At 43.6% G+C, this 27,834-nt stretch overlaps 1 protein-coding gene and 1 pseudogene across 1 annotated transcript in view; both read right to left on the bottom strand.

Annotated features, from left to right (window-relative positions):
• Positions 1–27,834, bottom strand: part of LOC124556234 (protein tyrosine phosphatase domain-containing protein 1-like) — a 375,836-nt gene that overhangs the window by 296,243 nt on the left and 51,759 nt on the right. The window contains exon 3 of the mRNA XM_047130223.1: positions 14,250–14,365. Coding sequence (XP_046986179.1) covers positions 14,250–14,365 — 116 coding nt within the window. The remainder of the gene's footprint in view (positions 1–14,249; positions 14,366–27,834) is intronic.
• Positions 23,309–23,426, bottom strand: LOC124557560 (annotated as a pseudogene).

The following is a 27,834-nucleotide window of genomic DNA, read 5'->3' as shown; positions in this document are numbered from 1 at the left end:
CGCTTACCTAACAGCCGGTGTGTCCACATTTGGCACAGATAACGGTGGCGACGCGTCGTGGTATGGAACCAATGAGGCCTTGGTAGGTCGCTGGACGGAGCTAGCACCACATCTGCACACACAAGTCACTTAATTACCGTACATTCCGAGGAGGGGGATGATGAGCTATGACGCCACGTTCTATCAGATCCTTGTGTTCGATCGGGTTAAGATTGGGCGAGTTGGGGGGGCCAGCACATCAACTGGAACTCGTCGCTTTGTTCCTCGAGTCTTTCCATCACATTCCTGGCCTTGTGACATGGCGCATTACCTTGCTGAAAAATGTCACTACCGTCGAGAAACTTGATCGTCATGAAGGGGTTAAGTGCTCTACAACCAGTGTACGATTGCCCTTGGTCGACATGGTGCCTTGCACGAGCTCCACCACACCCATGGATGCCCATGTGATTGTTCCCCAGAGTATAATGGAGTCGCCACCAGCTTGTCTCTGTCTCACGGTACAGGTGTCAAGGAACTATTCCCCTGGAAGACGACGGATTCGCATCCTCTCATCTGCGTGATGACGGTATGGGGATTCATTACACCATGAAACGCTCTGCCACTGCGCCAACGTCCATTGCCGATGCTCACGCGTCCATTTTAGTCGTAGTTGCCGATTCGTGATGTTCACGTTGGCATATGAATGGGTGTCGGTTGCAGACCGCCATTGGTCGGCGCACAGCGTGTTCAGATACACTTCTACTCCGTCCAGCATTAAAGTCTGATGTTAGTTCCGCCACAGTTCGCCGCCTGTCCTCTTTTACCAGTCTTCCCAGCCCACGACGTCCGACGTCTATAACGAGGGATGACCGCCCAACCCCACGACGTCTGTACGTGGTTTCGCCTTGGTTTCGCCGCATGTTGAAGACATTCACCACACCACTCCTCGAACACCCGACAAGTCGTGCAATTTCCGAAATGCGCGTGCCGAGCCTACGGACCATCACAATCTGCCCACGGTCAAACTGAGACAAATGACGCGCCTTCCCCATTCTACACACGGACAGTACGCTCACTGATACTACACTCCTGGAAATGGAAAAAAGAACACATTGACACCGGTGTGTCAGACCCACCATACTTGCTCCGGACACTGCGAGAGGGCTGTACAAGCTATGATCACACGCACGGTACAGCGGACACACCAGGAACCGCGGTGTTGGCCGTCAAATGGCGCTAGCTGCGCAGCATTTGTGCACCGCCGCCGTCAGTGTCAGCCAGTTTGCCGTGGCATACGGAGCTCCATCGCAGTCTTTAACACTGGTAGCATGCCGCGACAGCGTGCACGTGAACCGTATGTGCAGTTGACGGACTTTGAGCGAGGGCGTATAGTGGGCATGCGGGAGGCCGGGTGGACGTACCGCCGAATTGCTCAACACGTGGGGTGTGAGGTCTCCACAGTACATCGATGTTGTCGCCAGTGGTCGGCGGAAGGTGCACGTGCCCGTCGATCTGGGTCCGGACCGCAGCGACGCACGGATGCACGCCAAGACCGTAGGATCCTACGCAGTGCCGTAGGGGACCGCACCGCCACTTCCCAGCAAATTAGGGACACTGTTGCTCCTGGGGTATCGGCGAGGACCATTCGCAACCGTCTCCATGAAGCTGGGCTACGGTCCCGCACACCGTTAGGCCGTCTTCCGCTCACGCCCCGACATCGTGCAGCCCGCCTCCAGTGGTGTCGCGACAGGCGTGAATGGAGGGACGAATGGAGACGTGTCGTCTTCAGCGATGAGAGTCGCTTCTGCCTTGGTGCCAATGATGGTCGTATGCGTGTTTGGCGCCGTGCAGGTGAGCGCCACAATCAGGACTGCATACGACCGAGGCACACAGGGCCAACACCCGGCATCATGGTGTGGGGAGCGATCTCCTACACTGGCCGTACACCACTGGTGATCGTCGAGGGGACACTGAATAGTGCACGGTACATCCAAACCGTCATCGAACCCATCGTTCTACCATTCCTAGACCGGCAACGGAACTTGCTGTTCCAACAGGACAATGCACGTCCGCATGTATCCCGTGCCACCCAACGTGCTCTAGAAGGTGTAAGTCAACTACCCTGGCCAGCAAAATCTCCGGATCTGTTCCCCATTGAGTATGTTTGGGACTGATTGAAGCGCCGTCTCACGCGGTCTGCACGTCCAGCACGAACGCTGGTCCAACTGAGGCGCCAGGTGGAAATGGCATGGCAAGCCGTTCCACAGGACTACATCCAGCATCTCTACGATCGTCTCCATGGGAGAATAGCAGCCTGCATTGCTGCGAAAGGTGGATATACACTGTACTAGTGCCGACATTGTGCATGCTCTGTTGCCTGTGTCTATGTGCCTGTGGTTCTGTCAGTGTGATCATGTGATGTATCTGACCCCAGGAATGTGTCAATAAAGTTTCCCCTTCCTGGGACAATGAATTCACGGTGTTCTTATTTCAATTTCCAGGAGTGTATATGCACCTTCCGTGTGTCTGACTATCAGTCATTCCTCGCCAGGTGACGCTGCTATCGCCTGGACGGGCTTATATCGATAGTAGGTCGGTGGTCATAATGTTCTGGCTGATCAGTGCAGAAGGTACTGCAAAATATTTCAGGGACACGCTGTAGCCCAGCACATTGATATTGGCAGATCGCGTGCGTTATAACTCTCATATACCGCTGGTATTTCGTGAATGGAATTCATCTAGTGCAGTATGGCACAAACGTCGTTCTATATCTGGGCACTCATGACGAAACTTTACATGATATGCATGCAAAAACTTTTAAATTCCTACATGCAATAGCTACGTTCATGTTTAGCAAATTGTTCCCCCGAGAATGTCTAATATCTTAAGTCCCCGTGGTATACATTTCTCTGCATTATCATTTAATATATCGAGGCCCTGCGGAATCTTAGAGAAAAAATTCTATTCGAGTAACTACCAAACACGTGAAGGCTAACTTGTGAAGTTTCGGACATCTTCCCAACATAAAAATTAATTTTAAAACTATTTATGGAAACATGTTGTTTGACTTATTTTGATAAGGGCAACTTTAATAAATTTACGACACTGCCTGAAATAAACTAAATTTAACTTCTATTTAAAACATAGCTGTACAGAATATTATTTTGATTTTGAACCATTACAGAAATAACACATTATTTAATAGTGTCCAATATCAGAAGCTCTTAACTTAGTGAATTATGTGAAATGTGTTGGTGTGTCATTGAGATGCAAATGAAAAGTGTGATAGAGCAAGGCGTGACTCATTGACCTAGAAACGTCAAATCAAATGGCTCTGAGCACTATGGGACTTAACTGCTGAGGTCATCAGTCCCCTAGAACTTAGAACTACTTAAACCTAACTAACCTAAGGACATCACACACATCCATACCCGAGGCAGGATTCGAACCTGCGACCGTAGCGGCCGCGCAGTTCCAGAAAGAATTAAACATGGAAATCCCGAGCAACAGCCAAAGAAGGATGTGATAAATAACGTCATGTTTGCTTTCAGCAGTAACTCTTATTTGTCATTTTTAAACATAAGATTTGATGTTGTATTGCGGCATTGAAAAAGGTTAAAAATAACGTCCTTGTAGGTCTGTGTCACTCAATAGTAGTTATCAGCGAAATGAGTAGATTTGTTATTTACAAAAAGGTTGATGTTAATATTGAAGGATGTCTTTCATCGAAGTTAAGAAAGATGAAAATTTATCTAACAGTTCAAGCAAGCCGAGGAAAATGGTGATTGTAATAATGTCTTTATCACATCGGATTCTAACTGAACAAAAGTTAACGTAAAAACAAAGAGAACGGTTAAAAGTCTTCTCCTGTTAATATCACTATCCTGTATGGACAGGTTCAAGTTCCTATAACACGTTGCCATGGTCAGGCATCGCGATTTGCCAATCGGTGGAGGTCTGATAGCACTTGTCAGACAACAATCACAGCATTTAGTGAGTTTTTTCACTTTCAGAACACTATATATGGCTGGACATTAAAAGTGCAACGCCCGATAGAGTCTCAAACAACGAAATTTTGCTATATTGCATATTCAGTAGAGTAGGAATAATACATGAGTATATTTGTGGGTGATTTGAGAATATACACAGTGCGAAATTTGGTATACAGGATGATTGAGCTGCCCCTACATATGGGTTTTATGCAACCCGCAACACCTTCAAATACCACGTGCCAAATTTTCATATTCCCTCGCTCGCTACGTCCAAACTATTAGTCCTACAAAAAGACTATTTGTCCTACTTTTTTGTAGGAAATATATTGTAGTTATAACTTGTACTGGGATGTGTATTTCCTAGAGGTCATAGTTTTCGAATTATTCAAGAAAAACTTACAAAAATGACCTTCAAACACATTTTTCTTGAATAATTAGAAAATAGTGGCCTACAGCGAAAATGTATCCCAGAACAGAGATATAACTACAGAGAGAGAATATGAAAATCTTGCATGTGGTTTTTGCATGGTGTCATGCCAGTCTCTCGCCAGCTCATGACCAACATGCAGTCTTGTGATGTTTTATGGAAAGATGAGGTTATGGAGACATTGAGGATCAGGTACAGCATCCACCTTAACACGTCAGAAATGTAACACCTGGTATTCAAATTACCCGATATGTGAACCAGAGGTGATCTTGTTGTATGACTAATGGCACCCTATAGAAACCGCCAGGTGCCGGGTCCGCATTATGGGTCACGTATGCAATCTGGAAATGTTCATTCCCCTCGGAACCTTTACACACGGATACGCCCATTGTGATGTTGTATTCCGTACCCCCACACGTCTGAAAATGTCACTTGGTGGCACTGCTATGTCCAATCTTGTCGTCAGATGCTTCACTGTCAGCTCATTTTTCTGTTGCCGCGTTAAGTGAAACGGCAAGAACTGCCGCAAGACTGACAGCGCTTGATGCTCCAGAGGCAGTCGCACTGTCCGTGCGGATACTTTTCTTGCTGCAGAACGAATAACGTCTGTCTTCTCGGGAGAAAGATGCGTGAAGTATTGAGTTCTCGCATTGCATCGATTATGGACCTGCTGAGTGCATAACTGCGCATGACGACGTGTGATTCCGACCAATGTGGAGAGGAATATCGTGGAACAATAATCTCGACAGGTTACGATCCCGCAGCTGCCGAATTATGATACGTGCTGGCACACTTTCTCATCCTTAAACGAGGTATGACACGAATTTCTCACAAACAGCCAACATTCAAATGCGAATTCTGAATGACAAACCCGCTGTATAACACTTCCTTACAAACAGAAAGCAGATGGCGTTATTCCTACCTACATTTGTAGCTGCAATGAAATGTTAATCAATTGCATATCCAGGCATGTAGCACGTTTCATACGATTTATTTGTATATACTGAGTGCCTCTCCTATGGGTCGGCAAGCGCACTTTCGCTGGTGTTTCGGAAGATATTTTCAATTTAGTTTTCGCCGTGTGCAGCTGGACTCAGCTGAAACAAACACTGCTCATCATGTTTTTCATACGATGCCCAGCGTCGATGGAAAGAGACGGTTTGTTCCCCATTACAAACAAAATTATTTTTAAATGGGAAGTGTACATGCTCGTTCTATCGAGTGGTATAGTGCGTTATTTGTTTTATCTATATGTAGTAACAGGAAAAATAAAACACGAAGAACAGTCAGTACTGCAGCAGCTACTGAGCAGCACTTCTGCATGGCGGTAGCAGGCAGTGTGGGCCAGGGCAGTGCTGTCGCTGCCGGAGTACTTGTTCTTTGCGTTTTACTGTCCCTGTTAATGCACATAGAGAAAAGAATATCGCACTAGACTAATTTGGAACCACTCAGTCGAATGGGCACGTAAAATTTCTCTTTAAAAACGATGTTGCTTGTAATTCGATACAGACCGACGCTTGTCATCGATGCTGGGCGTCGCATGAAAACCGTGATGTGCAGTATTTGTTTTGGGCTGACTACAGCTACATGTTGCAAAAACGAAATTGCAAATGTCTGCCGAAACACCAGAGGAAATGAGACTGGTGACTCTTAAGAGTTACCTTTTATTCATACGGTGAGTTAGGGGTATGAGTTCAGATATTGTTATCACTGGTACCCCAATATACACCCACATCAATGTGTTGATTGTTTTTTCCCTGCATCTAACAGTCTTCCCGCAAATCCGTCACATCATTTACTATTTGATGTTTTCTGCATGGTCGTAACTGCACCATTAAGTGGATTACGCCTGTCAGTATAGAATAATCATTCTGTGTCCCTGCGTCCACACTTCAACCCCTGACCTGTCGTCCAGGGGAAAATAAGCATCAATGGCTTGCTCTTGCCACATGCACTTGGAGGTACTAATCAGTATAAAAACGTACTACTCGTAATAGTCACAATTATTAGTCTGCAAATGAGGTTAAAGTGCTGAGGGAATGTTGTTCAGCATCCTGTCCTCTGTCACTTTTCCCAACGTAATGCAGAAAACAGATATGGCATGGACTCAACAAGCCGTTGAAAGCCCCCTGCAGAAATATTGAGCCATGTTGCCTCTAAACCGTCCATACTTACGAAAGCGTTGCCGGTGCAGGATTTTGTGCAGGAACTAACCTCTCGATTATGTCCCATAAATGTTCGAAGGGGATTCACGTCCGGCGATCTGGGTGGCCAAACCATTCGCCCGAAATGTCCACAATGTTCTGACATGGCACGTATGGATTCTGACCATTACAGGTTGTATTCAAAATTACCACTGGTAGCTGCAATACACGCTTCCAGTCTGGTATGTAACGACTGCTGCACACGTACTAGCATTTCAGCGGATATGTCCTAGCAGGTTGCAGTAATATGTCGTTACGTATCATCGGGTGTAGTTGGCATGTCCTTGTAGGCTTTTGATACCGTTCCTCACAAGCGACTATTAATCAAATTACGTGCATATGGGATTCGTGATTTCCTCTCAGAGCGGTCACATTTCGTAGTGATAGACGGTAAATCATCGAGTCGAACAGAAGTGATATCTGGCGTTCCACAAGGTAGTGTCATAGGCCCTCTGCTGTTCCTGATTTACATAAATGATCTAGATGATAATCTCAGCAGCCCTCTTAGATTGTTTGCAGATGACGCTGTAATTTACCGTCTAGTAAAATCATCAGACGATCAATTCAAATTACAAAATGATCTAGAGAGAATTTCTGTATGGTGTGAAAAGTGGCAATTGGCACTAAGCAAAGAAAAGTGCGAGGTCATCCACATGGGTACTAAAAGAAATCCGATAAATTTCGGGTATACAATAAATCGCACAAATCTAAGAGCTGTCAATTCGACTAAATACCTAGGAATTACTATTACGAGCAACATAAATTGTAATGACCACGTAGATAATATTGTGGGGAAGGCGAAACAAAGACTGCAGTTTGTTGGCAGAACTCTTAGAAGATGCGACAAACCCACTAAAGAGACAGCCTACATTACACTTGTCCGTGTAGAGAGGGGGGGGGGGGGGGTTGAGAAGTAAACTTACGCTATCTGACAGGACCCCCATGGAAGACAAGTGATCGTAAGATAATGAAACTTTGTGGAAACATTGATAAGGACACGTGGAAGAGAACAAACGAATTAACCATTGAAAGAAACCCATTTTCATTTCCACATGAGACGTTAACATCTGTTAATTGTGTACCATGTTTACGTTACAGGTTACAAACGTTGCTCAATGTGACGACGTTCTGCATCCACGACAACCTAGAACCCCACAAGAGATACTGTTTCACAATTGTTCGCAGCACATTTTGAACAGCGGGCTGTGGAATGTTCAGCTGTCGTGACACAGCTCTTGCCCTACTTCAGGATCGCACACTGCGACCAGCATTCTTAGCCATGGCAACAGTAACTTCTTCAAAGATTTGTGGCACAACTGGCCATCGGCCAATTGCCAAATCGCTATTTAATTCGGACTTCCGAATCACGTTCAATCCCAGTGCGGGAAGAGAATCTCTCCGTATGCCTTTAATGCATCGATACGCGCGAAGAGCAGCAAGGCTATTGATGTTGTTTTGTTAACACAGCTTTACGAGTAAGGCCCCGCTCACCTTGTGCAGACCCATATTCATTGTCTGCAACTGCCATGCACGCTGATGCTGGTGTTTCAGCCCTACGTCGCAGTACTAGTACCGGTGCCTAACAGCAAGTCATGATACTAACACTGCAAATAACGCAAATCCTGCAGCGCACAGTCTGAACCTCTTTCCTATAAATTTGGGTGCCAATACGATAAATCGTTCTCCGTCTACACTTGTTTAAGTTGCTGAAGTTTGTTATAACCACTCTGTATATTAAATTATGAATTCCTTCAAGATCAGGTACTCGAGTCCGTCGTATATGTTTGTTAAATTATTTAAGTTCAATAGGACGTTTATGGACGCAATGCTCTTTCCTGAATAGTTTTATATTTTTAAATTATGTAATGTAAATGGACTCTTTCTTGCGTCGGATAAAAGTAACCTGCGAGAATTTCCTTTTGTCTAATCCGAAACTTTCTATATCTTACATACAGATCAGATAAGTGAAATCATTCATTACGTTCACAAGCAGAACATTCAACTAGAAATAAAGGACTCATTTCTAGGTTATCTGCAGCAAAGTGGGAAGGAAGCCGTTAGCATAACGGAAGATAACTTACAGGTTAGTGAACACGATAGTCGGCATGTAAAAATGTGCTGAGGACACGGATGCGATAGTGCTACTAAATTAGCTGGATTGCACTCAGCAGTCCAAGAAAGAATTTGTGAACTTAATTCTGAGACACTGTTCCTACCGTGCGCAAACCACTCTCTCAATCTGTGCGGATCGCATGCTTTTGCAACAGTTCCATGTCTGACTTTTTTGGTACCTTAGAAGGTTTGTACATGTTTGGCTCAGCTTATGCCCATCGATGGACGATCTTTCTGAAAGGCGATGGAGTTACAGTTAAGAGACTTTCAGAAACAGAATGGAGTGCTCACTACGAAGCCTTTAAAATTATATTTCAGAGTTTTAAAAAGATTGTCGATGCCACTAAGGAACATTCAGATTGTTCTGAAACCATAGAAACCAGCGGAGCTCCTCGAACACTGTAGCCTTCGTTGCGTGATTTCTCTTTTTTGCTTTTATGTAGTGCTGTCCTAGAAGAAGTCAGCCATAACCAAAAGTATTTACGTATTCTTGGAGTTGCCTTCGGAATGTGTATTACCAAGATAAGTCTAAAGCTCGTTTTGAAAGAGAAGAGAGATTATCTCGTTCAAGAAGCACTTCACTTTGCGAGGAACGCATCTGACTAGATATGCATTCTTATAGTAAAAGTAGAACTATCAGGAAGAAGAAAATGATGCCTAGAGAGAACGTTGCAACTGATACGCTGACTGTCCACAGCTTGTGGTCGTGCGGTAGCGTTCTCGCTTCCCGCGCCCGGGTTCCCGGGTTCGATTCCCGGCGGGGTCAGGGATTTTCTCTGCCTCGTGATGACTGGGTGTTGTGTGATGTCCTTAGGTTAGTTAGGTTTAAGTATTTCTAAGTTCTAGGGGACTGATGACCATAGATGTTAAGTCCCATAGTGCTCAGAGCCATTTGATACGCTGACTACGCACCAGGAAGTATGAAAGTCAATGTTACAGTTCATCGACAGGTCTCTGCAAGAAATCGAGGCGCGTTGCAAACTCATGGAACGTACACTATGCGATCAAAAGTGTCCAGACACCTGGTTGAAAATGACTTACAAGTTCGTGGCGCCCTTCATCGGTAATGTTGGAATTCAATATGGTGCTGGCCCAGCCTTAGTCTTAATGACAGCTTCCACTCCCGCAGGTATACGTTCAGTAAGGTGCTGGAAGGTTTCTTTGGGAGTGGTAGCCCATTCTTCGCGGAGTGTTGCACTGAGGAGAGGTATCGATGTCGGCCGGTGAGGCCTGGCACGAAGTCGGAGTTCCAAAACACCCCAAAGGTGTTCTATACGATTCAGGTCACGACTCTGTGCAGGACAGTCCATTACAGGGATGTTATTGTCGTGTAACCACTCCGCCACAGGCCGTGCATGATGAACAGGTGTTCGATCGTGTTGAAAGATGCAATCGCCATCCCCGAATTGCTCTTCAACAGTGGGAAGCAAGAAGGTGCTTAAAACATTAATGTAGGCCTGCGCTGTGATAGTGCCACGCAAAACAGCAAGGGGTGCAAGACCCCTCAATGAAAAACATGACCACACCATAACACCACCACCTCTGAATTTTACTGTAGGCACTACACCCGCTGGCAGAAGACGTCCACAGGGCATTCCCCATACCCACGCCCTGCCATCGGATCGCCACATTGTGAACCGTGATTCGTCACTCCACACAACGTTTTTCCATTGTTCCACCGTCCAATGTTTACGCTCCTACACCAAGCGATACATCGTACCATACAAAGTTTCCACACCGACACTTGTTTGTGCCATTCAACCTTAGTTGCTAGGTACGACGTTGTTATGTTTGTTTACAGTGTGCTTTGCCTGTTCCCTGAGTGCACTGCGACTTGCTAGTCAGTGCGTGACAGTTCAAGCAGTAGCTCGTGAGTAGGCGATGGGATTTACCAATGCAGAAAAAGCCGAAACTTTCATTTTTCATGGACTGTGTAGGATGAATGGAGTTCGTTCCTGTATGGTGTATGCGGCAAATATCCCAGTAGACGTCAACCCCGTTAACAAGTTACGTGGAAGTGTTAGCGTAACACCTAGATAACGTAACAGAAAGGTTGGTTGGTTGGTTGGTTTCGGGAAGGAGACCAGACAGCGTGGTCATCGGTCTCATCGGATTAGGGAAGGATTGGGAAGGAAGTCGGCCGTGCCCTTTCAGAGGAACCATCCCGGCATTTGCCTGGAGTGATTTAGGCAAATCACGGAAAACCTAAATCAGGATGGCCGGACGCGGGATTGAACCGTCGTCCTCCCGAATGCGAGTCCAGTGTCTAACCACTGCGCCATCCCGCTCGGTGTAACAGAAAGGAATAAGTGACGACAGAAGTGGGAAAAATTAATGTTTTTACTGTTGCTGGAGTTGATCCGCACGTTAACTCCCGCGTAATCACACGAGGAAGTGGCATGAGTCAGGCAAGTGTCCTCTGCATTCTCCATCGACATATGTTCCATCCCTATCATATCTCTCACCACCAAGAGCTGCATGGAAATGATTATGAGACCCGTTTTAACTTATTTACTTCTTTAAGACAGAATAATCCAGATGTATCATGTATCTTGTTTAGTGATGGAACCACATTTACCAATCATGGCCAGGTAAACCGCCGAAACATACCTTATTGATTTGTTGACAATCCCCACTAGCTTCCTCAGGTGGAACGTCAGCCTCCATGCAGTGTAAACATGTGGTGCGGGATAGTCAACCATCAGCTCATAGGCCGGTTTTTCATCTATGGAACACTAAATACGCGCAAGTATCGCAGCCTCCTAACAGACCATCTTCCACGGATGTTAGACGTTCCTCTGCATACTAGGAGGAACGTATGGTACCAACATGATGGCTGCCCAGCCCATAGTGCACGAAGTACTACAGCACGTCTTCACGAATTGTTTCCAAATCGTTGGATTGGACGCAGAGGACCTGTAGCTTGGTCGGTGTGTACCCTGGATTTGACTCCTGTAGACTTTTTTCTGTGGACAAAGCTGGCAAACGGTGTCTACATCTACACCTACATCTACATCTACATGGTTACTCCGCAATTCACACTTAAGTGCCTGGCAGAGGGTTCATCGAACCATTTTCATACTACTTCTCTACCATTCGACTCTCGAATGGCGAGTGGGAAAAAGGAACACCTAAATCTTTCCGTTCGAGCTCTGATTCCTCTTACTTTATTATGATGATCATTTATCCCTATGTAGGTGGGTGTCAAAAAAATATTTTCGCATTCGGAAGAGAAAGTTGGTGCCTGAAATTTCGTAAATAGATCTCGCCGCAAAGAAAACCGCCTTTGTTTCAGTGACTGCCACCCTAACTCGCGTACCATATCAGTGACACTCTCACCCCTACTGCTAGATAACACGAAACGAACTGCCCTTCTTTGCACTTTTTCGATGTCCTCCGTCAATCCTACCTGGCAAGGATCCCACACCGCGCAACAGTATTGGTTCAATTGGTTCAATTGGCTCTGAGCACTATGGGACTTAACATCTAAGGTCATCAGTCCCCTAGAACTTAGAACTACTTAAACCTAACTAACCTAAGGACATCACACACATCCATGCCCGAGGCAGGATTCGAACCTGCGACCGTAGCAGTCGCGCGGCTCCGGACAGAGCGCCTAGAACCGCTAGACCACCGCGGCCGGCGCAGCAGTATTCCAGCAGACGACGGACAAGTGTTATGTAGGCTGTCTCTTTAGTGGGTTTGTCGCATCTTCTAAGAGTTCTGCCAACAAACTGCAGTCTTTGTTTCGCCTTCCCCACAATATTATCTACGTGGTCATTACAATTTATGTTGCTCGTAATAGTAATTCCTAGGTATTTAGTCGAATTGACAGCTCTTAGATTTGTGCGATTTATTGTATACCCGAAATTTATCGGATTTCTTTTAGTACCCAAGTGGATGACCTCACACTTTTCTTTGTTTAGTGCCAATTGCCACTTTTCACACCATACAGAAATTCTCTCTAGATCATTTTGTAATTTGAATTGATCGTCTGATGATTTTACTAGACGGTAAATTACAGCGTCATCTGCAAACAATCTAAGAGGGCTGCTGAGATTATCATCTAGATCATTTATGTAAATCAGGAACAGCAGAGGGCCTATGACACTACCTTGTGGAACGCCAGATATCACTTCTGTTCGACTCGATGATTTACCGTCTATCACTACGAAATGTGACCGCTCTGAGAGGAAATCACGAATCCCATATGCACGTAATTTGATTAATAGTCGCTTGTGAGGAACGGTATCAAAAGCCAACAAGGACATGCCAACTACACCCGATGATACGTAACGACATATTACTGCAACCTGCTAGGACATATCCGCTGAAATGCTAGTACGTGTGCAGCAGTCGTTACATACCAGACTGGAAGCGTGTATTGCAGCTACCAGTGGTAATTTTGAATACAACCTGTAATGGTCAGAATCCATATAACCAGCGTATGCTCTTGAGTTGTTCTTTAGTCTGTGGTACCACAGGTGTTGCACAAGTGTCGCTGTGGGAAGTTTTCAAAATATATCTCGTAAACGACTCTCACTAGAATCCTGCAACAAACACCACTGACATTCTAATTTACTCTACTTTTATTTTGCTAATGTCAGAAGGCATTGTTCCACTTAAAAAGTGTATGTTTGCACAAAAAGTACACTTTCTAAGTATTATTAGAATCTACTGTTTGGCTAACAATTCGAGCACCTGACTATCAATCCACTCTCTGAAAACTGCACATCAATATCACTTTCAGTTTCCGCTATATTTGCGGCGCAACTTTTAGGTGATTCACCCTCTATTGTGCTCAGTAACTGTGGGCAAGCTAGAATTTCTAGATAAAGCATTTGTTTTCCTCTTTATAAGATAGATCGAGAGAGAGAGAGAGAGAAAGAAAACGTTCTCAACGGAAGAGACGGTACCTACTGTGGGTAAAGGGGAAATGACAAGCTGTGAACACAGAAAATAAATTTTATTCTAGAAACGATGACACACACAATTCTGAAGCAGTTTGCTCGAAAGGATCGTAAGAAATCAGAACGTTGTTTTCCATCGAAAATTAGGATAATGTAATACACTCGAATTACTACACTGTGACTTAATATGATATGGAATGAAACAAAGAGTTTTCGAGAGGAACGGTCTAGGAGTAAAAGCACTGAGAGGGGACAAAACTACAAAGATATAAACTAAAAAATAACGTACCACGGAAGAAACCCCGAATGAAAGGGGCGCAGTGGGAAAACACTGGACTCGTATTCGGGAGGACGATGGTTCAAATCCCCGTCCGGCCATCTAGATTTTGGTTTCCCTAAATCGCTTCAGACATAGGGCGAGAAGATTCCTTTAAATAGTAGATGGACGTTTTCCTTGCTTATTCTTCCCTAACCGGAGTTCGTAGTCCGGCCCTGATGACATAGTCGTCGATGGGACGTGAAACAGTAATCTTCATACGAATGAAAGGGAAATAACACTTTTTTGTCACTTACGGAATATCACTCGTAATGAGCTGAAGACAGTGAGGCACGTATGTGAACTTACTGTTGCTCTCCATGAAGGCAGTGGGCTGGTACGTGAAGCCAGAGTCCTCCAGCGGCGGGCCGCAGCTGGCATGCTCTCCCGGCTGCTGCAGGTTTATGATCGACTTGATGCCCAGGCTGTGGATATACCAACAAAGCAGGATAATGCCGTGTTCACGAATTTATTCAGCCTTTTCTATATGTTGTTAAAACGCGAAGTGCTCCATCTCCATGTGCGCTAATAAGACTAAGGTTCCTATCGAGATTAATTGCTTTCAGAAGCTACTGAACTGGGTTAGAAGTAAAGCCGTTCAGCAGTCCCTTTAATATTTGCGATACTTAATCTGGCAAGCATTTGCAGCTTTTTAAAGCCGATGTCTATCTCAATTTTTATTTTATCTTTAAACAAAATAATTTAAAAATATACATCCTACATAAGTAAAAACTGAATTCTTTTCATTTTCTTGATAATACTGTAAAAATTTGATATGCATCACTGAGAGGCTTATTTTTAAAATTTCAAAGCTGTAAGATGCAAGACAAATGAAGAAATACGCTACGGCCTCCCGAATACATCTTGTGTAATGGGCATGACGATAATATTAGAGATATTCTGGTCTATGAAGAGGCATCCGACAGTCGTTCTCCTTCCTAAACCATATGCGAAAAGAATAGGGGTCAATAATGCTGAAAGGATGTACACCCTTCGCCACACCTTGTACGATGGCTTGTGGAGTACAGATGTAGCTATAGACATGACATACCATTCAGTAAAAGGTACATGGAAGTCCGTAATATCGATTATTAAAAAGTTCAGCGATAAAATCTATGGATCAGATGTGCTGCATCGTGGGAAAAATATGCTGTAAGACAGTGAACAAAACAATGAAATTATTTTAATGCTGAAATATATATAAAAATTATAATTTTATAAATTTTAGGATCTATTAGAATGTCCACATTTCTGTACCCTCTGCAACAAAGGAACCACTCTTACTTTCTATTAGGACAGAGCCTACTAAATATACTTCACAGGAAACAGTAGGAATTGCTTCAGTAAATAAAGATTTGGTCCAAATCGGCAAATGGTTAAACGAACCACAGACAACATGTCAAAAAGGAACATCATCTTTAATCGTCTTCTCGTTTCTGATTTAATTTGTCTCGGAAGGTAATACCCAAAATAATGTGGCTTTTTGCCGGCCAGAGTGTTCGAGCGGTTCTAGGCGCTACAGTCTGGAACCACGAGACCGCTACGGTCGCAGGTTCGAATTCTGCCTCTGGCATGGATGCGTGTGATATCCTTAGGTTTAAGTAGTTCTAAGTTCTAGGGGACTGATGACCTCAGAAGTTAAGTCCCATAGTGCTCAGAGCCATTTGAGCCATAATCTGGCTTTTTATTTATTCAAAATTCTGATTGATTTACAAAGCACATCCTAAACTACAGCAAAATCATGTGCATAGACCGGTATTCGTATTTTCTAAGCGTACCAATTAATAAGATGTATACGTATTACTGCAATAGCTTATCTATGAAACAGATTTATCACTAACAAGACTGGATGTAAAGCAATATTAATATGCTTGTGGAAATTCATGCAACAGTGAACTTAAATAAACTTACTTATGACAACTATGGAGAGTAGAAGTGCGCCAAGTGAGAATATGGTTAACGCTATATCTGGTAGTCGGCGTGGTTATGGACCAGTTAATTAAACTGCAGTTACGAACAATGAAGTGCCCGACATTTTACTATCAAAATATATTGTATTTTATATCACTTACGAATGCTTAATCCGCAGATTCTTTCCTCAGATGACGTTCAGTTTCAGTTTAAAATGTAGTCGAGAGCAAATTTTTAGACAGCACCTATTTGTTGCAGATAGGCTAAGGTAAAATTGAGGAATTATTAACAACAAATTAGTTTTCCAGTTATTACCCAGAGTAACCTATGCGTGGGTAGAAAAGTGGATTCGTGTGCAGGTCAAGATGTGGCATACTTGCAGAGAAGTATTATGACGAATACCGCCCAAGATGATTGAGCCAGGGTAAGTGAATATTTCATAGTGTTATAAATACGCAAATCACTCTCTCACAGCGTTTTCGATGTATGCTTTAAAAGGAGGAAGTAAAGTAACCATCTACCCTGTCATCTACATCGGAAGTCTTTATAGTCACATTAGATAAAGTGAAGAAGGATGGTGGCAAGTAGAAAAAGGAAGGTTATTTTAACCTTGTTAATACACGTCACGTAGTAACACCTAAATGATTTCTAATAGTGCATCCTTTTTTGCGGAAAAATGAAGATGCAAAGCAACTACCAGAATAATCAAGACATATTTCGTACCACTTTTTTGCTTTGGTTACAAGCAAATATACCGTTACAGTCACTGTTTGTTACGGTAGGTGCTCATATTTCAGTTGGAACGCTGCATCATAAAATAGATCGTGTAACCGTTTAGTGACATGTTGTTGTTGTGGCCTTCAGTCTGAAGACTAGTTTGATGCAGCTCTCCATACTACTCTAATCTGTACAAGCTATTTCATCCGAATAATTACTACAAACTTCTGAGTCTGCCTACTGTATTCATCTCTTGGTCTCCCTCTTCGAATTTTGCCCACCATACTTCCCTCCAATACTGAACCGGTGATCTCTTTATGTATCAGAATGTGTTCTGTCAACTGGTTTCTACTTTTAGTCAAATTGAGAAACAAATTTCTTCTCTCCCCAATTCTATTCAGTACCTCCTCATTAGTTACATGATCTACCCATCTAGTCTTCAGTAATCTTCTGTAGCACCACATTTCAAAAGCTTCTATTCTCTTCTTGTATAAGCTGTTTATCATCCATCTTTCACTCCCATAAATTGCTACACTCCATACAAATACCTTCAGAAAAGACTTCCTAGCAATGGATCCTATATTCTATGTTAACAAATTTCTCTCCTTCAGAAACGCCTTTCTTGCTATTGCCAGTCTACGTTTTATATCCTCTCTTTTTCGGCCATCATCAATTATTTTGCTAGCCAAATAGCAAAACGCATCTACTACTTAGAGTGTCTCGTCATCTAATTTAATTTGACTCCATTCCATTATCCTTGTTTTGCGTTTTTTAATGTTCATCTTATATCCTCCTTTCAAGATACTATCCATTCCGCTCAGCTGCTCTTCGAAATCCTTTGCTGTCTCTGATAGAATTACAGTGTCATTGGAAAACCTCGAAGCTTTTATCTCTTCTCCCTGAACTTTAATTCCTACTCCAAAATTTTCGTTGGTGAACTTTACTGCTTGCTCAGTGTACAGATTGAATAATATTGGCAAAAGGCTACAATATTTTCTTACTCCCTTCTCAACCGCTGCTTCCCTTTCGTACCACTCGACACATAATTGCCGTCTAGTTTCTCTACAAGTTGCAAATAGCCTTTCACTCTCTATATTTTACCCATGTTACCTTCAGAATTTCGCATAGTATTCCAGTCAACCTTCTCAAAAGCTTTCTCTAAGATTACAAATGCTCTAAACGTAAGTCTGCTTTTCCCCAACATATCTTCTAAGATAAATCGTATGGTCAGTATTGCGTCGAGTGTTTCTACATTTCTCCAGAATCCATACTGATCTTCCCCAAGGTCAGATTCTACCACTTTTTCAATTCTTCTGTAAAGAATTCGTGTTAATATTTTGCAACCATGACTTATTAGACTGATAGTTCGATAATTTTCACATCTATCAGTAACTGCTATCTTTGGAATTGGAATTACTACATTCTTCTTGAAGTCTGAGGGTATTTCGCTGGTCTCATACATCTTGCACACCAGATGGGAGAGTTTTTGTTAAGGCTGGCTGTCCCAAGGCTATCAGTAGTTCTGACGGAATATCGTCTGCTCCTGGGGCATTGTTTCAACTTAGTTTTCTGGTGCTGTGTCAAACTCTTCTCGCAGTATCATATCGCCAACCTCTTCTCCCGTGACATCAAAGAATTTCTACTAGGCCTTGTCGGTTTATCCATTTCAAAAATGGTTCAAATGACTCTGAGCACTATGGGACTTAACATCTGTGGTCATCAGTCCCCTAGAACTTAGAACTACTTAAACCTAACTAACCTAAGGACATCACACACATCCATGCCCGAGGCAGGAATTGAACCTGCGACCGTAGCGGTCACGCGGTTCCAGACTGAAGCGCCTTTAACCGCACGGCCACACCGGCCGGCGTTTATCCATTTGATCCTCTTCTGCCTTCACTATTTCATCTCTTAAAGCTACCCACTCGTCTCCTTTTATATTTCTTTCTCCGGTTCTGGTCAACCACTGGCAAATGCTCCCTCAGAACCTCTAAACACCCTTTCGTCCTTTAAACTTATACTGTTCCCACCCCATCATTTCCTACGGTTTTGCAGTTTCTTCAGTTTGAATCTGCACTTCATAATTAATAAATTGTGGTTACAGTCCACATATCTTCGTGAAAATGTCTTGCAAATTAAAATCTGGTCCCGAAATCTCTGACTTGCCATTATACACTGAAGAGCCAAAGAAACTGGTACACCTGCCTAATATCGTGTAGGGCTCCCGCGAGCACGCAGAAGTGTCGCAATACGACTTGGCATGGACTCGACTATGTCTGCAGTAGTGCTGGAGGGAATTTACGGAAATCACGGAAAACCCAAAATCAGGATAGCCGGACGCGGGATTGAACCGTCGTCCTTCCGAATGTGAGTCCAGTGTCTAACCACTGCGCCACCTCGCTCGGTACGTTATGTGACAGGACCCCCATGGAAGACAAGTGATCGTAAGATAATGAAACTTTGTGGAAACATTGGTAAGGACACGTGGAAGAGAACAAACGAAATAACCATTGAAAGAAACCCATTTTCATTTCCACATGAGACGTTAACATCTGTTAATTGTGTACCATGTTTACGTTACAGGTTACAAACGTTGCTCAATGTGACGACGTTCTGCATCCACGACAACCTAGAACCCCACAAGAGATACCGTTCAACAATTGTTCGCAGCTCTGGAACCGCAAGACCGCTACGGTCGCAGGTTCGAATCCTGCCTCGGGCATGGATGTTTGTGATGTCCTTAGGTTAGTTAGGTTTAACTAGTTCTACGTTCTAGGGGACTAATGACCTCAGCAGTTGAGTCCCATAGTGCTCAGAGCCATTTGAACCAATTGTTCGCAGCACATTTTGAACAGCGGGCTGTGGAATGTTCAGCTGTCGTGACACAGCTCTTGCCCTACTTCAGGATCGCACACTGCGACCAGCATTCTTAGCCATGGCAACAGTAACTTCTTCAAAGATTTGTGGCGCAACTGGCCATCGGCCAATTGCCAAATCGCTATTTAATTCGGACTTCCGAATCACGTTCAATCCCAGTGCGGGAAGAGAATCTCTCCGTATGCCTTTAATGCATCGATACGCGCGAAGAGCAGCAAGGCTATTGATGTTGTTTTGTTAACACAGCTTTACGAGTAAGGCCCCGCTCACCTTGTGCAGACCCATATTCATTGTCTGCAACTGCCATGCACGCTGATGCTGGTCTTTCAGCCCTACGTCGCAGTACTAGTACCGGTGCCTAACAGCAAGTCATGATACTAACACTGCAAATAACGCAAATCCTGCAGCGCACAGTCTGAACCTCTTTCCTATAAATTTGGGTGCCAATACGATAAATCGTTCTCCGTCTACACTTGTTTAAGTTGCTGAAGTTTGTTATAACCACTCTGTATATTAAATTATGAATTCCTTCAAGATCAGGTACTCGAGTCTGTCGTATATGTTTGTTAAATTATTTAAGTTCAATAGGACGTTTATGGACGCAATGCTCTTTCCTGAATAGTTTTATATTTTTAAATTATGTAATGTAAATGGACTCTTTCTTGCGTCGGATAAAAGTAACCTGCGAGAATTTCCTTTTGTCTAATCCGAAACTTTCTATATCTTACATACAGATCAGATCAGTGAAATCATTCATTACGTTCACAAGCAGAACATTCAACTAGAAATAAAGGACTCATTTCTAGGTTATCTGCAGCAAAGTGGGAAGGAAGCCGTTAGCATAACGGAAGATAACTTACAGGTTAGTGAACACGATAGTCGGCATGTAAAAATGTGCTGAGGACACGGATACGATAGTGCTACTAAATTAGCTAAATTGCACTCAGCAGTCCAAGAAAGAATTTGTGAACTTAATTCTGAGACACTGTTCCTACCGTGCGCAAACCACTCTCTCAATCTGTGCAGATCGCATGCTTTTGCAACAGTTCCGTGTCTGACTTTTTTGGTACCTTAGAAGGTTTGTACATGTTTGGCTCAGCTTATGCCCATCGATGGACGATCTTTCTGAAAGGCGATGGAGTTACAGTTAAGAGACTTTCAGAAACAGAATGGAGTGCTCACTACGAAGCCTTTAAAATTATATTTCAGAGTTTTAAAAAGATTGTCGATGCCACTAAGGAACTTTCAGATTGTTCTGAAACCATAGAAACCAGCGGAGCTCCTCGAACACTGAAGCCTTCGTTGCGTGATTTCTCTTTTTTGCTTTTATGTAGTGCTGTCCTAGAAGAAGTCAGCCATAACCAAAAGTATTTACGTATTCTTGGAGTTGCCTTCATTATGTGTATTACCAAGATAAGCCTAAAGCTCGTTTTGAAAGAGAAGAGAGATTATCTCGTTCAAGAAGCACTTCACTTTGCGAGGAACGCATCTGACTAGATATGCATTCTTATAGTAAAAGTAGAACTATCAGGAAGAAGAAAATGATGCCTAGAGAGAACGTTGCAACTGATACGCTGACTGTCCACAGCTTGTGGTCGTGCGGTAGCGTTCTCGCTTCCCGCGCCCGGGTTCCCGGGTTCGATTCCCGGCGGGGTCAGGGATTTTCTCTGCCTCGTGATGACTGGGTGTTGTGTGATGTCCTTAGGTTAGTTAGGTTTAAGTATTTCTAAGTTCTAGGGGACTGATGACCATAGATGTTAAGTCCCATAGTGCTCAGAGCCATTTGATACGCTGACTACGCACCAGGAAGTAAGAAAGTCAATGTTACAGTTCATCGACAGGTCTCTGCAAGAAATCGAGGCGCGTTGCAAACTCATGGAACGTACACTATGCGATCAAAAGTGTCCAAACACCTGGTTGAAAATTACTTACAAGTTCGTGGCGCCCTTCATCGGTAATGTTGGAATTCAATATGGTGCTGGCCCAGCCTTAGTCTTAATGACAGCTTCCACTCGCGCAGGTATACGTTCAGTAAGGTGCTGGAAGGTTTCTTTGGGAGTGGTAGCCCATTCTTCGCGGAGTGTTGCACTGAGGAGATTTATCGATGTCGGCCGGTGAGGCCTGGCACGAAGTCGGAGTTCCAAAACACCCCAAAGGTGTTCTATACGATTCAGGTCACGACTCTGTGCAGGACAGTCCATTACAGGGATGTTATTGTCGTGTAACCACTCCGCCACAGGCCGTGCATGATGAACAGGTGCTCGATCGTGTTGAAAGATGCAATCGCCATCCCCGAATTGCTCTCCAACAGTGGGAAGCAAGAAGGTGCTTAAAATATTAATGTAGGCCTGCGCTGTGATAGTGCCACGCAAAACAGCAAGGGGTGCAAGATCCCTCAATGAAAAACACGACCACACCATAACACCACCACCTCTGAATTTTACTGTAGGCACTACACCCGCTGGCAGAAGACGTCCATCGGGCATTCCCCATACCCACGCCCTGCCATCGGATCGCCACATTGTGTACCGTGATTCGTCACTCCACACAACGTTTTTCCACTGTTCCACCGTCCAATGTTTACGCTCCTACACCAAGCGAGGCATCGTTTGGCATTTACCGGCGTGATGTGTAGCTTGTGAGCAGCCGCTTGACCATGAAATGTAAGTTTTCTCACCTTCCGCCTAACTGTCTTAGTACTTGCAGTGGATTCTGATTCAGTTTGGAATTCCTGTGTAATGGCCTGGATAGATATGTGCCTATTACACATTACGGCCCTCTTCAACTGTCGGCGGTCTCTGTCAGTCAACAGACGAGGTCGGCCTGTAGGCTTTTGTGCTGTACGTGTCCCTTCACGCTTCCGCTTCACTTTCACATCGGAAACAGTGGACCTAGGGATGTTTAGGAGTGTGGAAATCTCGCGTACAGACGTATGATACAAGTGACACCCAATCACCTGACCACGTTCGAAGTCCGTGAGTTCCGCGGAGCGCCGCATTCTGCTCTCTCACGATGTCTAACGACTACTGGAGTACCTGGCAGTAGGTGGCAGCACAGTGCACCTAATATGAAAAACGTATATGTTTGGGGAGTCAGGATACCTTTGATTACATAGTGTATATCAGGTAGTTCTCCTGTTTTAGAGCTGAGAAATCTGATTCGAGTCCCGGGAATGGATTTTCTCACGATTGTAAAATGTTTCGTTGACAGTTAAGATGATAATTCTGAAGATTGTATCCTCAGATGCATAAGAAGAGCTCTGGAAGCTGCCAAAGTTCTAAAAGAAGTGTCTCTTGGTTGGATATCTTTAAGATTTTTACAGTTTATGCGTGGATATAAGTTCTCCAAATATCTTCCAAACCTCATTTTCGCGGTAAGATTTTTCTTAACTTTGTGTATTTCGGTAGTGTCGTGTGAAAGCAGTTTGTCAAAACTCAAACAAATAAAGAATAATTTTAGGTCCACTATGAGTTAGGCACGGCTCTGTAGTTTGATAATTTTGTGTTTCGAAAATAGTGTAGCTAATGATGACGTGTTGTTGACAATTTCAAAATTTTCAGCAGAAAAAGTTCGAAGGAAGAGATTCTGTGCTTCATGTTACAGGCACCTACCGCTAAAAAGAGTTTTTGTAGCTTACTTCCACAAAAAAACTAAACTCCTCCTGAACAGGCCATGAAGGCACAACGGAACCGACCGGCCGCCGTGTCATCCTCAGGCCACAGGCGTTACTAGATGCAGATACGAAGGGGCATGTGGTCAGCACACCACTCTCCCGACCGCATGTCACTTTACGAGACCGGAGCCGCTACTTCTCAATCAAGTAGCTCCTCACTTTGCCTAACAAGGGCTGAGTGCACCCCACTTGCCAACAGCGCTCGGCAGACCGGATGGTCACCCATCCAAGTGCTAGCGCAGCCCGACAGCGCTTAACTTCGGTGATATGACGGGAACCGGTGTTACCACTGCGGTAAGGCCGTTGACAGCTTACTTATACTATTTCATTAATAATCAATTATACTACATTATTTATAAAAATGCGTTATAGTTGTTTGTTTCGAAACACAAAAACGATTTACAAAACAATTGATATTACACATTACTTTCTTAACCAATAACATCAAAGTTGCTTCCCCCAAAAAATTATTTTATGCTTTGTGGTGCTTGGGGCGGAGGTGGGGAGGGGGGGGGGAGGATGTGACAAGCCTAAACTCTGCACTGGGAGTCAAACTACCTACCTACGCCACTGCCAGTAAAACACTTAAGGATGCAGTTATTAACAAAGAAAATAAAAATTAATTTAATGCACTATATAGGATTTGTTGCTTAAGAGTCGTTAGGCGCCTTTTCTTTTGCATTTCTACAGATATTTGCAATTTTGTTTTTTCAATGTGTAGCTGGAGTCAGCACAAACAATTACTGCTCATCACGTCTTTCATGCGATGCCCATTGTCGACGGAAAGCGTCGGTTTGCTTGCCGTTACAAAAAAAATTATTTTTAAAGCGGGCGTTTACGGGCCCATTCAATAGAGCGGTTCCACATTAGTCTAGTGCAATATTCGTTTTAGCGATATATATTGACTGGAATGGTAAAACACAAAGAATAACCAGTACTCCAACAGCGAGCGAGTAACGCTGCTGCATGGCAGTAGCAGTCAGTGTGGGTCAAGGTAGGCGCTGTCGCTGGTCGAGTACTGGTTATTCTTCGTGTTTTATTGTTACTGTTAATATATATCGATAAAACGAATATCACACTAGGCCAATCTGGGACCAGTCTACTGAATGGGGACGTAAAATCCCGCTTTGAAAAAAGATTCTGTTTGGAATGGGCACTGAGCGTCGCGTTAAAAAAAGTGATGAGAGTATTCGTTTGGGCTGAGTATAGCTCCATATTCCAAAAACGAAATTCCAAATATCTACCGAAACATCACAGAAAATGCAGTTGAAGACTATTAGGAGAGCATCCGGTATATGTTTCTTATATCGTGTACTTTCGAGACATAAATCCCAATAATGAAAACGGAGTATCGCTGAAACTAGTTCATATAACGCAAATTAAGTGTTTTGCCTCAAGAAGAACTTGTAAAATACCTGTTGCTAGTAAGTTCTCAGATCACCTTATGTGTCTTTAATGGGACTGATACTTCTCAATACTAACCTTCAAGAGTAGGTTAAAGTGAGCTTCACTTTACTCTTAAATGAAGTTTTCTTCTGCAGCTATTGGATTTCTCTCGTGTTGTAAGTGTATTATGTTCTTTTGCAACTAACAAAGAAATTTCTTGTGTACTGTTCTGTACTGTTGTTTCCACATCATGTTCTACTTCAAGCTCATGGGATTTGTTATGTTAGTGCAGCGTCTTACAGCAGCGTCGAAAATTCGTGACCACACACGTCGCAGCAGACATTACAGCTGCTGTTGGCGCTTACGAAGCTCGTTTGCTCACTGCTTGTTTATGAATTCCGTTGTCCTTGTCCCGGCTATTGTTATAGCAAAGATAGAGTTCCATCAACATCAACATCATCTGAGCCTCTACTCAGGAGCCGTCCTTGTCGTGGTCGCCTCGTAACTGGTGTAAAAAAAGATAAGGAACGATTTATGGGCCAATATACGTAAAATACCACAGAAAACCTAAGTTCAGCAGGGAATCTGAACAGGTGCCACTTCAGAGTAGAAGCATACGTCGTGAAAATTGTAAGAGGGAAAAGGCGGAAGTAATGACTAGAGTGGACATAATCGGCGTTTCAATTTGCGAATCCGTACAGAGTTGCAATCATACGGCAACCTCATAAAAGTGTCACTCGAAACCCCCCATCACGAAATAGTCATTTGAAGGAGGACAGGATATCACTTACCTCGCAGTCAAGTGTCGTATCGTTTTGATTATTCTCACTTCATCTAATTATTGCAAATTTATATAACAAGCTGTGTACTTCTAATACAACTGTATTGAAGAAGTAGTTGCTTACCGAGAAATTCCCATGTCGACGAACGCTTTATCGGGGGCCATCAAAAATGGTTCTGAGCACTATGGGACTTAACTGCTGAGGTCATGAGTCCCCTAGAACTTAGAACTACTTAAACCTAACTAACCTAAGGACATCACACACATCCATGCCCGAGGCAGGATTCGAACCTGCAACCGTAGCGCTCGGGCAGTTCCAGACTGTAGCGCCTAGAACCGCTCGGCCACTCCTGCCGGCTCGGGGGCCATCGTCAACTAACAACTACTTTTGTGGAATGGCGTCTAGGCGGGCACAATGGCCAGACAATGGACAGTATGCCCGCCACTACGGACAATATACCTGTCCAGAAATAAAACATTTTTTCGTTCTGCTTTTACTGTAATTTATGGAACAAATACTGAATGTAATTGTAAAATAAAAGGTGTACCTTCATAAATAATGATAATATTAACGTACTCGCAGTTGCGAATATGGACAACCATCACGTTTGCGATGGAATGACTACAGTAAAAATTTGTGCCGGACAAAAGAACACTGCTAGTCCACACATGACAAATGTCCCTATTATCTGTATGTTTGATGCTGATGTACTCCTGTTGCCAGCAACATCCTCAGATCTGTTCATGTTAAAACAAGTGTGGGATCAACTCGGGCGTCATCTCCGTCCCAGTGCCAATATCCGGGATATCAAGGAACAGTTCTGATAGTTGTGGGGCATCTAGCCTCACGAGAGGATACACCGACTATATGACACTCTTCCCAACAGAATCTGTGCGCTCATCAAGTCATGGCAAGTGGGGGGCGGTTAGGGAGGGGGATGCAAAGTGATACCGATCAGTGGGCTTATACATCGAAGTTCTTTGTAAAACTGACTCGATTTTGTAAGCACTGAAATTACATCGCACACCCTCTCAACCTGTGAAGTTTCGTTTGGTTTCCTCCTCTTCTTCTGGACACTTCGCTTTCTGTCAGGCAGAGGATTTACAGAAGAGTGGAATAAATGGTAGAAGCAGAGCTCAGGGAGGACCAATTTGGATTCCCAGGAAATGTAGGAACAGGCAAGGTACTGACTGTACGACTTAGACTGTAACTGGAATACACACGTTAAAATTCTGAGGGTGATAGGAATAAAATATGAGGTGATATAGGTTATCTACAACCTGTACAAAAAGCAGATTGCAGTTACACAAATCAAAAGATATGAAAGGGGAGCTGTAGATTTTGAAAAGGGAGTTGGACGGGGTTGCAGCCTATCCCCGACCGCATTCAGTCTGTTAATTGAGCAAGCAGAAAATGAAAACAAAGAGGAAGTTGGAAAGGGGATTAAAGTTCATAGAAAAGAAAAAAAACTCGCATCATACAATGTAGGCTTTTATGGCTAGTACTGACTTCAGTTGAAACTTCCGATGTGGCCGATGTATAGAGCTTTCTCCTAACGTTTCATCTCCGACTGCTGGCGACAACTTCAGAGGTAAAGTGGCGAACTGCAACCACAAATTGAGGGAGCGCCGAATATATGGGCAGTGTAGAGGGCGCCACTCTCCATCGCATGACGCCGGCTAAGAGATTATATCTGATAATGCCAATATTGTCGATTGAAAGTAATCGATCGTCGTTCTTAGCACGCAACGTTGGGATCAAAACTTTATTCTATTTAACACCTTCCTCTTTTCTGTTATAATTATTACAGTGTGTACAAATCTTAATAGCCTTTCAATACATGCGCGCATGATAATGCGACGTCTGCGATATGACGCTCGTCTCAGTGGATTTTATTTCTTGATCATCCTCTCGGTAAACATGTTCCGCTACGGCCGATTTATTCGTATGTCTCAGGCGACTTTCCCTCTTTCTTCATAGAGAGTGTGGTTATGAAACAAAATTCAGTGAGGCGAGCATCATATCAAAAACATGGCATTATCATACACGCTTGTATACAGAGACTATTGAGATTTATAAATACTGTAATAATTAAGAGGAAGATGTTATATTAGATAAAATTTCGATGTCAACGTTGCACCCTAAGAACGACGATCGATTACTGTCAATCGAGAATGTTGGCATTACCAGAGATAATCTCGTAGCCGACGTCATGTGATGGACTGCGGTGCCCTCTACACTGTCCATATATTCGGCGCTCCCTCGGTTTCTAGTTATAGTTCGCCGCTTTACCTCTGAAGATGTATCCCGCAGTTGGAAATGAAACTATCTACGCATAAAAGTAACTGACAATAAATGAAGTAGAGAGGGTACAAAATTCAAACTGGTAATACGAAATGTTTTTGAAGAAGATAAATTTCTTTTACACCGAATGTAAATTTTAGGAAATCTTTTCTGAAGGTATTTGTCTGGAATGTAGACTTGTAAAGAAGTGAATCATGGTGGATAAACAGTTTAGTCATTAAAAGAATATAAGCACTTGAACTGT

This window comes from Schistocerca americana, chromosome X, assembly GCF_021461395.2.
Source record: "Schistocerca americana isolate TAMUIC-IGC-003095 chromosome X, iqSchAmer2.1, whole genome shotgun sequence".
Classification (NCBI taxonomy): Eukaryota; Metazoa; Arthropoda; class Insecta; order Orthoptera; family Acrididae; genus Schistocerca; species Schistocerca americana.
Note: the sequence above shows the minus strand (reverse complement) of the source record. Positions and strands in the feature narration are given on the sequence as shown.